Source organism: Nannobrachium achirus (assembly GCF_963921795.1).
Source record: "Nannobrachium achirus genome assembly, chromosome: 6".
Lineage (NCBI taxonomy): Eukaryota > Metazoa > Chordata > Actinopteri > Myctophiformes > Myctophidae > Nannobrachium > Nannobrachium achirus.
Genome location: NC_137815.1, coordinates 39,312,059 through 39,326,334, shown reverse-complemented (window position 1 = coordinate 39,326,334; position 14,276 = coordinate 39,312,059). Strand labels below are relative to the sequence as shown.

The following is a 14,276-nucleotide window of genomic DNA, read 5'->3' as shown; positions in this document are numbered from 1 at the left end:
TCAGAATAAAAAAATGTTATGACAATACCCTGCGCTGGATCATGCCAATATGTTTAATTTCATATTGTGTTGCATATCTAGGCTGCTATCATGTGCAGTTTGCTTCGTGTGAGGGGAATATTCTCAGTCTTTGAGCGGTACCAGAGCATAGGATAGTTATTTTGGGTTTTTAGTTGGTCCTCCAGACCATTGATTTTAGGGGGAGGGCAGAAGGAGCAGGGAGGAAATGGGCGTTGGGAACTCCACGATATTCCTACTCTCTGCATTCCTCCTCTTTACTCTTCTCTCCCAAGGGTTTGAAGGATAGAATGTGTGGGAGAAAAGCAAAAATAAGCAGAGCAGGGTAGAGGCGACTGTGAGAAAATACTAAGAGACCACCAGCAAAGGTAACAACAAAACGGTTTTTCATATCTCAAACTTGGAGCACTGAAAACCTAGAAGGTAAGAATCTTCTCTTATCTTCATTTGGAAAATATAACCTTGAACATTGTAGCTTGAAATATAGTTTGCTTTCTAAACTAAAAAGTCTAAACTATTTGCATGTACATGTACAGTATGTATCTTCACCATTCATGGACATGTTGCTGCAGACTATACTCTCTATTAGAGCTTATCTGTGAACCTGAGGTCAATTTGATAAAATGCTGAGAAAAGTTCATCTATTACATGTACCTTTTGAGAGAATGTTTAGCTCAATGTATCATTACACCCTTAAAATTAGAGCTCTTCCTATGGTCATCATCATCATCATATCGGTTCTGTCTGTGCCAGGCAGGCAGGCAGCACACAAGCCCATAATATAAACCAGATGTTGAGTGGTACCAAACTCATAGCTCTCTGAGGACTCATCATTAATCCAATAGAAACAGCATTCTGTTTCCATGGGGGCAGAGCTGCAGGAGAAAATATGATTGGACAACCATGTGCAAGGCACAGAATATACAGTGATAAAAACAGGATCATAAAATAAAATCCCGACGGTACCACGTTGGAAAGTTATGATTTATGGAGCCAAGGCAAGGGAAAGTCTCATCTGAGGCACAGATGTATAAAGTAATGAATGACACATTCAAATCTACAACACTGTGAATGCTGCCGTTTATATTTGCAATAGAAATGTGAATTACATGTCATGCTAACAATGTTGATTAATAGATTAAAATGCACTATTAATTTATTCATTTGATGTCTTATAGTGTTGACTGAGCAGATAACTCGCGTCTCCTTCATGGCTTTATGATCAAAATACTTTGGATTAACTTGAAATACTTTGTATCAACTTGGGAGACAGAATTGCAACAGCCAAACTGTTTCCGTACCATTCTAATATTAATATTATTGTAATTACTTTACTTGTCTGTAACTCTGGTCACTTTAGAAAAGCTTGACACAGTTCAGCAATGAATCCATTAATAACTTTTGTTCAGGCTCTGAGTCATGGCAGGTTCCCCACTTATCACTATATTGTGTCATGTTTGGGACCGTAGGGCACAGATTAGTATGTGAACGGTCACAGTTTGTCCGTATGTATGTATGTATGTATGTATGTATGTATGTATGTTTGTATCTCTACTGTGGCTCTATGGGTTTGTCGCTCTGACATCATGCTCTGGCTTCTCTGTGATTTCACACTAACAGAATCCCTTTATGCCCATATATGGAGTTCCCTGATGTCATCAATGTTAAGCCCATATCTAACAGCACTTCATATGGGAATGCCCATATACAGTATGGAGGCCACGGGTATGGGTACCAGGGGTCTCCATATATGGGTAACTGGTCCGACATACATCACTGGCCAGATGGCCAAGAATTGGCGAGGTTGCATGTCGCCCTGACGCGTTTTACTAGTATAGATTATATACAAATCTTGAAGGGGTTAAACATTGCATTTAAACACCCAGTATGGGTCAAAGCCAAGGGTGGATTTATAAGGATGATTCTGTTCCTTGTAGTAGAAAGCAGACTCAGAAAGATGATCACAGTGCAGGCATTTATGTAGCCTAATGAAAGCTCAGGCCATATCAACTTAGTTTCAGTTCGGCTTCCTCGCACTGAGTCGCACATTTCCTGAGGACAGCCTCAACCATAATTAATCTATACATTTATCTTCCTTATTGTTCAAACATGGATAGATTATATGATTTATCACAGGAAAAGGAAGTCAACATTGACACTTTCCAGACTCACTGGCACCTAACAGTAACACACATGGCATCCTTACATTTCCTAACATCAGAGGATTAAGCTGTTCAAATATGGAAATACTTGACTCTATGACTTCTGGAAACTAATGATCTACACTAGTATAAACTGTACATAGCTGGGTCTGCCACATACTTATGATAGCTTATGTTGGCACAAATAGTTATAATAAATATTCCCAGCATGGTTCGTTGTTGCTATTATTTTGAGATAAAGATCTTGTATTTCCAGTGCAATGGTAGGTTAGGGTGGCGCACAGGAAGAAGCACATGCACTTCCAACATTCTATTGCCCACACAGAAAGCACAAACCATCAGTACTATTGTTGTAGATCAGTGGTTACTGGTTATCAAACATTTGTCATGTCAAGTACCCCCAAATTCAAGCCACAGATAAGTAAGACACAATAATTGAAAAGGTTGGAAGAGACCCCCATAAGAGAATATCTAGTTGTTAGATTATATGAAGTACAGAATTCTGAAAAGTGTCTATTGGTGGGTGATGTGAATATTCATTCTGTACAATCTCTAACTGTATAAGTTCTTAGCTTCAAAATAGCAAAAATAATTCACTATTTTTGAAATAGGGCTTAAGTGATTAAACTGTTCCTCTTTTTTCATATACACTTTGTTTATTGGATTTTCTATTGAAGCATTAAAGTCAAAGTTGTACAAACAGACAAGTAATAGCTTCCTCTAGTACAATCCATCAAATACAAGAAAACTGTTTCTCATTTTGACCCCTTGGAGTCCCCAGAACCCACTTTGAGAACCACTGCTGTAGTAGATAGTGTCTCCAACTACATGCTTGTTTACAAAAGTTACATGGCCTGGGATTGTGAAATGGTCCTTAGAGGCTGGTCAGGCTCTGTAGATAGGATGGAATTCCCCTGTCTGTCGCTCTGCTGTGCCTGTGGCTTGATGAGCAGAGATAGCCAGTGCAGATGCTCAGAAACTTAATCAAAGTGGACATGCTGACCCCTATGAGACATGCCTTTCTACACTGAAGAACCTTCAAATTATATCATGTACCCCACTGGTTCTGAGTCATTTTCATGTCAAGGACCCCTAAAATGTATTTGCCACAGACCCCCATTTGAAAGGAAGATTTGTCAACATTTGTCAGATCTATAATCTCAATAGGACACGATGCAACATCCTGTGAGCTTGTGGATCTGCTATTTTCAAATAGCCGAAAAACTAAAATAGTTAAAACTGTTCCCTCATTTTGGGGGCACCCCTTGGAACCCCCCCAAGGACCCCTGGGGGTCCCTAGATTGCACAAAGAGAACCACTGATGAATCCCACAAAGACCATCAGGAAAACAATATGTAACACTTTCTATGAAGCCATGTTTAGTATGCATTATAAACATATCTATAATTATGACAGTTATAAGCATTCATAAGTACTCATAATGTTTATAACAAAACACGTGATAAAGCATTCTACAATGACTTTTACGGTCCAATAGACCTCAATGAACGTATCAGCATTGTGTGGCTTCAGTTTCAGTACCCCCTTTTCCCTGATTCGCAAGCAGCCTATCCCCCCTTTACCTGATTTATTTTACATATAAATTGAAAGAGAAAACCATAGCCCACCTTTTGAAGAATAACATTAGAAATAAATAACTACTGGAGTGAAAGAGTTTGAATTTAAGTGACTCCTGTGCAGATTTATTTTGTGGCCATAGCAATTCATGAAGTACAGTTTTGATGTCAATATGTTTGAAATGAAACAGCATAATAATTTAACATCAGTTGTGCTAGTTTAATTTGGCTAAACACCTTCCCACTTTCTCTCACATATTCCCTGTCGTACGGGCGTGTTCATGTGAGACATTGGCTAGAATGCCATATATTGTATAGTGTTTGGGTATATTTTCAAACCTTTTCTGTAAAAAAAGGGGAAAAAAAGAAGAAAAAAAGTACAACAAAGAATATAAAGTGGCTAAAGGGGGGGCTGTGTTGTCTGTGTGCAGGACACCTGACTACTACCTCAGAGGAACTCCCTAGAAGCCATGGTTCTGTTGCTTGTGTTCGTGACTGTGTTGCACCTGGTCACTCTGGCCATGCTCCTCATTGCCACTGTGGAGAAGGTGAGTTGTTGCACTGTGCTTTATTATTGCACTTTCTATTCAGCACTGCTTTGTTTTTCTGTAATGTATAATTATACAAAACAAATTGGTTATTAAAAAATGATAGGTTATTATTATGTTATGTTCCAACTCTTTAGTACCCACAAAGGTAATTTATCAACACCGGTTTTATAGTGTCTGGTCATTTTGTATTTCATCACTTCCGGTGTCACTTGTTTAATCTGTATCCTTTAAGAGTTCTCTCATGATAGGATCACATTTGTATCTAACCTGGAAATCTCTGTTTAAAAAAGAGCTGGGGACAGGGAAGGATCAAAATACAGAGCTCTTAATTTGGTGTGCCGTGGTGGTGCGCCTGGTAGAGCATTCAGTCCTTGTGCAACCAACACAGGTTCAAATCAGACCCGAGGCCCTCTGCTGCATGTCCTTCCCCATCTCTCCCTCACGCCGTTTCCTGTCTCTCACCATTGTCGCTATCAAATAAAGGCTTGAAAAAGCACCCCAGAATTTACTTAAAAACAAACACTTATTTCAACTAGAAATATCAGTTAAACCCCATTTAAATACTTAAAAGTGGACCATGTGGAATGTTTGGTTACTATGGTACCAGTGGGTGAATCATATCCACCCACCACGTGCATATTTTGGAACAGAGAGCTACCCTGAAACCACTCAAAGGAGGGCCAGGGCAGAACCACACACTGAGCTGAAACCTGGATATAAACATTGTAGCAATATAAACATTGGAAAACAAAATCCACTTTACAAAATGTATCGGGTTGTAAATCCTTTCAACTCTTTACTTATTGGGGTCCAGTAACATGCACTGAGCATAAATGTGACATTTTGAATGTAAACATAACCATATTCATATGTTAATGTAGAAAACTAAACTTAACCTAAACGTATCAGCTACATAGCATAGTTCAAGAGAACCCGTGTTCAGCAATGTTTAACTGGGTTATTACAGTATATGTCAGTGTTAAGCAATGTAACTACTATAGCAGACAAGAAAACCAACCGCAAAAATGCATCACGAGAACTTAGCATACGTAGTATGTGGTTAAAATGCTGGAATTAAAAACCTGTTTATTATAATTGGCTCCTGTAAAATTCAGTAGAAAATGCATGAACTTTGGGTTTGGCACAAGGCCAATGTATGCAATAAACATCATAACTGATTTACATACCCCCCCCCTCCCCCCCTCTCTCTCTCTCTCTCTCTCTCTCTCTCTCTCTCTCTCTCTCTCTCTCTCTGTAGTCCTGGTGGGTATGGACAGATTCCGAAATCACTGACCTGTGGTACAACTGCTTTCATGATAATGCAACAAATAATTGGCTGTGTGCTGCGACAGATGAAAACGGTAAAGAACTGCTTGTAGAACTGCTTGGCAGTGATGTATCTTATAGCTGACAGGGTTTCTGGCCTTCCTGCAAATACATATCTACCTTTTACTATTAATGAAACCTATTTTACACTTGATGAAAATCTGTTATTTCAACGCAACACATTCTCACCCCGGTTATTTCCATCAAGTGACAAATAAAAGTCTAAAAATGACTTAAACACAAATCCTTCTTTTCTGGGGGTCCCTGGCACAACATATTTTCAAATGGGGGTCAAATTCATCAATCAATCAATTTGGGGGTTCTTGGCATGAAAAGGTTTGAGAACCACTGTGTCATTCCTGCTGTCCCAGACTGGTTGCAGTCCGTCCAGGCCCTGATGGTCCTCTCCGTGGTCTTCTCCTCCATCTCCTTCCTGGTCTTCGTGGGTCAGCTGTTCACCTTGTCCACAGGAGGACTCTTCTACTTCACTGGTCTCTGCCAGGGCTTTGCAGGTAATTCAAAGTTCATCACATACTCCTTTGGGAAAAAATAAACTGTAAACACAGAGACATATTGCATTAAACTCAGATCATACTTCACTCTTCAGTTGATAAGAATGGCATCTTTATAACTACTTACACCCTCTAGACCAGGGGTCTTCAACAGGGGGTCCGGGACCCCTAGGGGGTCCTAAGAGTTACTACAGGGGGTCCTCCAAATCTTCCAATCCTTTTTATATTAACAACTTGAACCCTAGCGTCCATATTCGATGAACTTTAGCCAAAAATAGCAGATCTACAAGCTCACAACGCCTCGCGATGCGAGGCGTTGTGAGCTTGTAGATCGGCTATTTTCGGCAAAGGGCTTTGGTGTAGAGGGGAAAAAGAGCAGACTAAGTATAGAGTGAAAGGTCAAGTTTTATAAGTATTGACGGTACAAGTGGTTAAATATCTGAAAACACAAATTGACATGATCCAAAATACACTGATGATCGTGCTGTCAAACGAAACTATATGGAATCTATGAAAAGGTTGTGGGGGTCCCTGCTTCATCTCTCTCCCAACTAAGGGGTCCCTGGCCTGAAAACGTTGAAGACCCCTGCTCTAGACTTCAAAACTGGAACTGAGTTCCCTCTCTACAAGGACCTCTTTTTATCTGGTGTAAACCAGATCTTTAAAGAGATGAGTTTGTGGCGAGACATTCAGGCGACATTCAGGCGACCTATTTGCCGATTGGCTGTCCATGTCACATGGTAACCGAGCTAGTTTCATGATTGGGAGCGGCCCTCCAGACGATGGGGGGGGAACATAACTGCATTAGGGCCAATAGCAGGGGTGTTTACTGCTCCTCCAGACGATGGAATCCTGGACTGGTGTAATGAAATATTTTGTCCAGCAGGGAGCACCATTCCTTCACACTGAGGCGGTGCCTGGCTTATACAGAGAGAATCATACACCTTCATTGAAACAGCAGACCTGCAGCTGGCTAGCCCGCTTGTGATAAATAAAACAGAACAACGTGAAGCCATGTGACTTTTTTTTTTTTTTAACTTGTAACCGTATTTCTCTATTGCAGTATTGATACTTGTAGTGGCCAGCCTGCTTGTGATAAATGAAACAGAAGAAAAGAGAGGCCTATACTTGAGTAAAAGTACAGATTAACATTAAATGTTAACAGTACCATAACCATACACATTAAGCAACATTATCTGTGCATAGAACGAATGCATTTGCGGCTCTCATTCTTTGTGTTATGCAACCAAATGTTTATTATACATCCATGCATTCATACAACTGCGAGTCTGCCGCTGCGTGCTTGATTTGGCTGTACACGCTGACTTGTTCATCAGGAAACATGCTCCCTCGTCGATTGGATTTTACAAAACAGACCCGCGTCGTCACATTGAATCCTGTTTAAGAAGAGCTTTTTAACTTTCTAATGTTACATTGATGACGTGAGGAACGCTAAAGTCGTCTTGGTTACATAGTAGGCTATGCGAAAATAACAAAGCTCAGAGTCGCAAATTCAATGATCGCTGCATCAGCACACACAAAACACGGGCGTGAGAGAAGTAAATGAATGAAATGGACATCACGTTTAGCCGATTCAACGATTCCAAAAGTCATACGATTGGAAGTTATTGCTACATGCGGCTACATGCGTCTCATGCTGGTTTTGTTAGGCAACAGCCAGGGTCCAGGGAGTGCACAGAATTTTAGAGAGGCATGGGCTGACATTTCTAAAAGGGCCTTTTCATACGGATAAAGGTTAAGGGCTCAAGCCTCAAGGGCTATGTTCGCACGTGCCTGGCGACCAGCGCATCACATTACAGACTTATCATTTCAATCCGTTTCTTTGCAAAAACACATTTCTTTTAGAAAACATTTGTATTCTTGTTTCCCCCAGTGTTATGGTTTTTAATGTGTAAATATAGCACTTTATTATGGGGAAAAACGTGTGTAGGCCTATTTTCCTTTTTTAAATCGCTAAAATAGCGCATTTTTGAACACATTTCCTTAACGGTTAACGGTTAATTAACTGATAAGGCCTGACGGTTATCGGTTAAGAAAAAATCACACCCGTGTGAACTGAGCGGTGGTTCCCCCCCCCCCCCCCCCCCCTTCCCCCCTGTGTGTGTGTGTGTGTGTGTGTGTGTGTGTGTGTGTGTGTGTGCGTGTGTGTGTGTGTGTGTGTGTGTCTGGTCTGGCCTGGCCTGAACAACAGCGCCCCTCCCTTAACATGTGTGGTCAGAAAAGGTTACTGCAGGCTACAGACAGACAGACCCACACACACGGCCACGTATAGGAGCGTTGTGACCACCGCTCAAAAATCTCCATTTGGCCATCCCTAGACATATAGCCTACAGTAAGTTAGAATATTATGAAATATACATGAGAAAGAACACCAACACTAACTTCAACACACCAATACACCAGATTTTAAATTGACTGTGTGTCGATTCTTGTTTCCATCTATACCAAATATCTAAACCAGTAAGACACCATCTGTCTTGGCCATATATGGATTCTGTTAGTGTGGTTCTCCTAACAGGGTATCATCTGGGATACAATCCCTTTTATCCCCATAGATGGAGATCCCTAACAGAATCCCTTTTATGCCCATATATGGAGATCCCTGCTCTGAGTATCTGACATCACTGAGATGTCACCTGTTTAAGCCCATATATGGAGATCCCTGCTCTGAGTATCTGACATCACTGTGTGTGATGTCACCTGTTTAAGCCCATATATGGAGATCCCTGCTCTGAGTATCTGACATCACTGATGTCACCTGTGATGTCACAGTGATGTGTCAGGGGAACCAGTGTCAGGCGTTACCCGTCTGTCCGGACATCTGCGGACAAGCTGTGACGGTTCGGATAGTAAACTGCGAACTACTGTTACCCTAAACATTGCGTTGCAACACGTTTTGAACCTTTAGATATATGTTATTTTTGGATAATGTTCCTCCCAAAATATGGATGCTACGTATGTACTTATAGTTGACTGGGGTTCCTCAGGGCTCCCTTTACCCATCTACACCAAATCTCTTCTCTTCAAATAGCTACAAGCTCACATTATGCTACGTTGCAACACGTTGAGCTTGTAGAAATGATGACAACTAATCTCTGCGCTGTTATTATGTTAAGCTTCCGCTTGGCTAATATGTCTTTGTCTCTTGTCTTTGTCTTGTGTCGTTTCAGGTTTCACAGCGTTCGCGGCGTGCCTCATCTTCACGTTCCACAGGAAAGACATCCTGGATTCCTCCAGAGACCTGAAAACGGGACACTTTGGCTACTGCTTCATACTGGCCTGGTCGTGCATCCCCCTCCTCCTCATCAGCGGCGTCCTGTATGTCCACTTGCGGAAGAAGCAGTGAGACAAACTAAATTAGATGATGATGATAAGAAGAAGGGTAACGCAAACAGGATTTGATGCTGTTTAACCACATGAACACTAGTGTCCACGTTCTGGGGGCGAACATTTGTCGAAAATAGTCGATCTACAAGCTCACAAACACGTCATAACGAGATTGAGTGCAGAGGCACAAAAAAGTAAGGGGCCTAGTATAGGCCTCTGGGGGACTCCGGTCAATGAAGTATATAGGGTTTAAGTGGTAAAGCTAATAGTTTACCATCTGTCACTAAGTATTTGAGGATTACATAATGTACCTCTTTTTAAAATGAAGCTATATTCTTTTTTTCTTTTTTTGCACCAGTTATTCACAAATAAATTCTGTTTTTACTTTTTGTAGTGTGTATACTGTATTACATTTTTTATTCAAAAGCACACAGAAGTGAAATGACTGATGAATCTTCAATTTCATCCATAATTTATCAGCTTCATCACAGCTGAAAGTGCATATTTGCCTAGGAGTGGTATTCATATACAGCAGATCAGAATGATGTGTTTGTAATACATTTCCAGTGAGGTATGAGTATGACACAGTGCAGTCTGATAGCACAATGGTGCTCTTGACAAACTTAAGATAGCAAGCACCATTGTGCTGTATCAGGTTTGTCTGATGTGTTGTTTAGAGGCCCGGGCCCCTTAATGTATGATTCAGATTTGGGGTAGATTGGATGATGCTTTCATGCATTTCACATGTGATAGCCCTTGTTATTTAAAAACTGAGTGGAAGGATTTCTGTACCTTCTATGAGATTATTATTATTTCCTCAACAGTCTGAAGGTGATACGCCTGTATCACCTTCAGACTGTTGAGGAAATAATAATAATGCTGCATAGCCTCCCTCGTCTCACTGACAACTTGTCATTAACTGTGCACACTGAGGTATTTGATTCTGCTCAGTGCTCACCCACCCTCTCCATCCACTGGATCCTGATGATCATAATCGGGAAAGGTCCACTGCCTTTGTGTACAAAAATTCACAACCACCTGCTGAGTTTTCAAAAAGACGTTCAAAAAGAGGCTGTTGTCCTGGCACCACATTGACAGGTCTGCCGCCTCCCGGGACCATGCACACACCAAGGATGTGTCCCATATAATGTCCCATGTTAGACCAGTGTAACAGCCAATCTGGCAGTGGTGTTACGCTGAACTGAAGTCAATCAACAGCAGCCTTACCACCACCCACCACCCTAGCTGAGGTTAATCTCTGTTTGCTTTGTGACATTCATTGTTGAATTTCCGGATTTACGTTTGTTGTGGATAGTGGAATAGCAAAGTAATATCATAATCAACTTACAGTATGCCAAATGGGAAACTTGATTACAGTGGTTGATTAGTTTGGACCTCAATTAAAACCCTTTGCTTGTAATAGGAGTGAATACACAATGTACAATTATTTTATTTTTTAAATTAATGGAATAGAAATAAAATTCCATCAATTAATCAATAATAAAAAGTGAAGTGAGCGGTGCTATTTATGAGTTAATTTCATTAAGCGTCCCGCAAAGCTTGGCCAAAATCTAACCCTGGCCATATGTACAAACAGACACCAATTGACCAATGACAGTCTGGACAGACACGAGACAAACAGACAAAGCCAGACATAGGAGTGTGCTCAAAAACTGTGATGGCAGGTGAAACTGTATGTCGGAGGAAGTCAGATATTATGAGTCCTGCTCTTGCGTGCAAACTTACCTGTCAGGATAAACCAGTCAGAGTACAGTCTCAGGAGTAAACTATGACATGAATGAGAGGCTCTCTTTCATAGACTGATAATAGATTTTGTGTGTGCCGAAATATTATACTGGGGAACGCCTCAGCCAATCAACATAAGTCTAAGAGCAGAGGACATGGAGTCCCTGGGGTTTTTGGGGTATGTAACTGATGGCAGATCTCGAAGGCTCTGTCAGCAGAGCTGAATACCTGGAAACCAACAATCTTTGTGTACAGGCATGGAATGATAATGCTAGGGGGAGGGAGGTCGACGCTGAAGGGGAGGGAGCAAACGGAACAATCACAACTCATCCGAGCTTAACAGTATTGTTTGAGACGGAGATCTGAGGCATGAAGCCCACAAGGTGAGTCCCTAATTCCTAAGAACTGCTAATTGCTCTTTTGTATAGAATAAAAGGTTTAAATGACACAAAATTGGATGGCACTGTCTACTTCGACAGTACACACTTACCCTACTTCACACCGCGGTGAAGTTGGTTTGACGTTGGATATTCATCCAGTTGGATATTCGAAAATCTTAGGGACCGTCTACAAAGTGCAGGCGGCAATTTAAAAAAAATGCAATATCTCCTAGACAAAAACACCTAGAAAGGCCAAAATTCACTCTAATGTTCTTTGCCCATGCCTACACGATGCACACCCTTTATTTTGAAAAAATGTGTCAAAACCTATTTTTAATGAATTTTAGAAATCTTAGAATTGTAATAACATTGGGGTTACATGACTTTGATAGCCAAATCTTTGTTCAGATTGTCTGGCAGGCATTTCTACATGATGCACACCTTTTATTTTGAAAAAACAGGTAAAAGCTTATTTTAAATGAATTTTAGAAATCTTAGAATTGTAATAACATTGGGGTTACATGACTTTGATAGCCACATCTTTGTTCAGATTGTCTGGCAGGCATTTCTACATGATGCACACCTTTTACTTTGAAAAAATATGTCAAACCCTATTTTTAATGAATTTTTGAAATCTTAGAATTGTAATAACATTACGTTTAAGTGACTTTGACACCCAAATCTTTGTTCACGTTGTCTGGCAGGCATTTCTACATGATGCACACCTTTTACTTTGAAAAAATATGTCAAAACCTATTTTAATGAATTTTAGAAATCTTAGAATTGTAATAACATTGGGGTTACATGACTTTGATAGCCAAATCTTTGTTCAGATTGTCTGGCAGGCATTTCTACATGATGCACACCCTTTATTTTGAAAGAATATGTCAAAACCTATTTTTAATGAATTTTAGAAATCCTAGAATTGTAATAACATTGGGGTTAGATGACTTTGATAGCCAAATCTTTGTTCAGATTGTCTGGCAGGCATTTCTACATGATGCACACCTTTTACTTTGAAAGAATATGTCAAAACCTATTTTTAATGAATTTTAGAAATCTTAGAATTGTAATAACATTGGGGTTACATGACTTTGATAGCCAAATCTTTGTTCAGATTGTCTGGCAGGCATTTCTACATGATGCACACCTTTTATTTTGAAAAAATATGTCAAAACCTATTTTTAATGAATTTTAGAAATCTTAGAATTGTAATAACATTGGGGTTACATGACTTTGATTGTCTACTGACTTTGATTGTCTACTGACTTCCCCCATCCCATTCTGCAAGCGGCCTTGACCCCTCATGCACGCACGCACGCATGTCCTCCGCCCTTCCTGACACACAACACATTGTGTTATTACCTATTGCATTTAATTTATATTAAAGATTTGTCAAAAATAACTTTTTATTATATATACATTTCATTTTTTCGAAATAAAGGATGTGCATCATGTAGAAATGCCTGCAAAACAATCTGAACAAAGAATTGGGTATCATAAACATGTAACCCCATTGTTATTACAATTCTAAGATTTCTAAAATTTATTAAAAATAAGTTTTGACATATTTATTCAAAATAAAGGGTGTGCATCATGTAGAAATGCCTGCCAGACAATCTGAAAAAAGATTTGGGTGTCAAAGTCACTTAACCGTAATGTTATTACAATTCTAAGATTTCTAAAATTCATTAAAAATAGGTTTTGACATATTTTTTCAAAGTAAAAGGTGTGCATCATGTAGAAATGCCTGCCAGACAATCTGAACAAAGATTTGGATATCAAAGTCACTTAACCGTAATGTTATTACAATTCTAAGATTTCTAAAATTAATTTAAAATAGGTTTTGACATATTTTCTCAAAGTAAAAGGTGTGCATCATGTAGAAATGCCTGCCAGACAATCTGAACAAAGATTTGGCTATCAAAGTCATGTAACCCCAATGTTATTACAATTCTAAGATTTCTAAAATGTATTCAAAATAAGTTTGACATATTTTTTCAAAGTAAAAGGTGTGCATCATGTAGAAATGCTTACCAGACAATCTGAACAAAGATGTGGCCATCAAAGTTATCTATCCCCAATGTTATTACAATTCTAAGATTTCTAAAATTCATTTAAAATAAGTTTTTACCTGTTTTTTCAAAATAAAAGGTGTGCATCATGTAGAAATGCCTACCAGACAATCTGAACAAAGATTTGGCCATCAAAGTTATCTAACCCCAATGTTATTACAATTCTAAGATTTCTAAAATTAATTAAAAATAGGTTTTGACATATTTTTTCAAAATAAAGGGTGTGCATCGTGTAGGCATGGGCCAAGAACATTAGAGTGAATTTTGGTCTTTCTAGGTGCTTTTGTCTAGGAGATATTGCATTTTTTTTTAATTGCCGCCTGCACTTTGTAGATGGTCCCTAAGATTTTCGAATATCCAACTGGGTGAATATCCAACGTCAAACCAACTTCACCGCGGTCTACTTCACCTAATAGTTTCTTAAGTCAACATGAGGTTTGTGACTTGCTTGAGACTGCTGATCAAATAGCCTACAACTTGTAAATGCTGCCTCTGTTTCTCGGAGACAAACAGAAACTATTCACTTCACTCATGTTTGTTAATGATATTGTATGTTTTTCAGTGACATTCTGCGCTTAAAG

General features: G+C 39.5%; 1 protein-coding gene across 1 annotated transcript; it reads left to right on the top strand.

The window, feature by feature from the left end:
* The first annotated feature begins 305 nt into the window (after window positions 1-305).
* On the top strand, window positions 306-9,760 carry emp3a (epithelial membrane protein 3a (MAM blood group)). Its single transcript, XM_080727910.1, has 5 exons — window positions 306-441; window positions 4,189-4,305; window positions 5,567-5,669; window positions 6,006-6,146; window positions 9,338-9,760. Exons 2-5 carry the CDS (start codon window positions 4,228-4,230, stop codon window positions 9,511-9,513), a joined length of 498 nt encoding a protein of 165 aa, XP_080584036.1. The 5' UTR covers window positions 306-441; window positions 4,189-4,227; the 3' UTR covers window positions 9,514-9,760.
* Window positions 9,761-14,276: the final 4,516 nt, after the last annotated feature.

Coding starts and splice junctions, on each gene's coding strand:
- emp3a (XM_080727910.1), top strand. CDS start 4,228: ATGGTTCTGTTGCTTGTGTTCGTGACTGTGTTGCACCTGGTCACTCTG. Junction 4,306..5,566: donor TCATTGCCACTGTGGAGAAG/GTGAGTTGTTGC, acceptor CTCTCTCTGTAG/TCCTGGTGGGTATGGACAGA. Junction 5,670..6,005: donor TGCTGCGACAGATGAAAACG/GTAAAGAACTGC, acceptor CTGCTGTCCCAG/ACTGGTTGCAGTCCGTCCAG.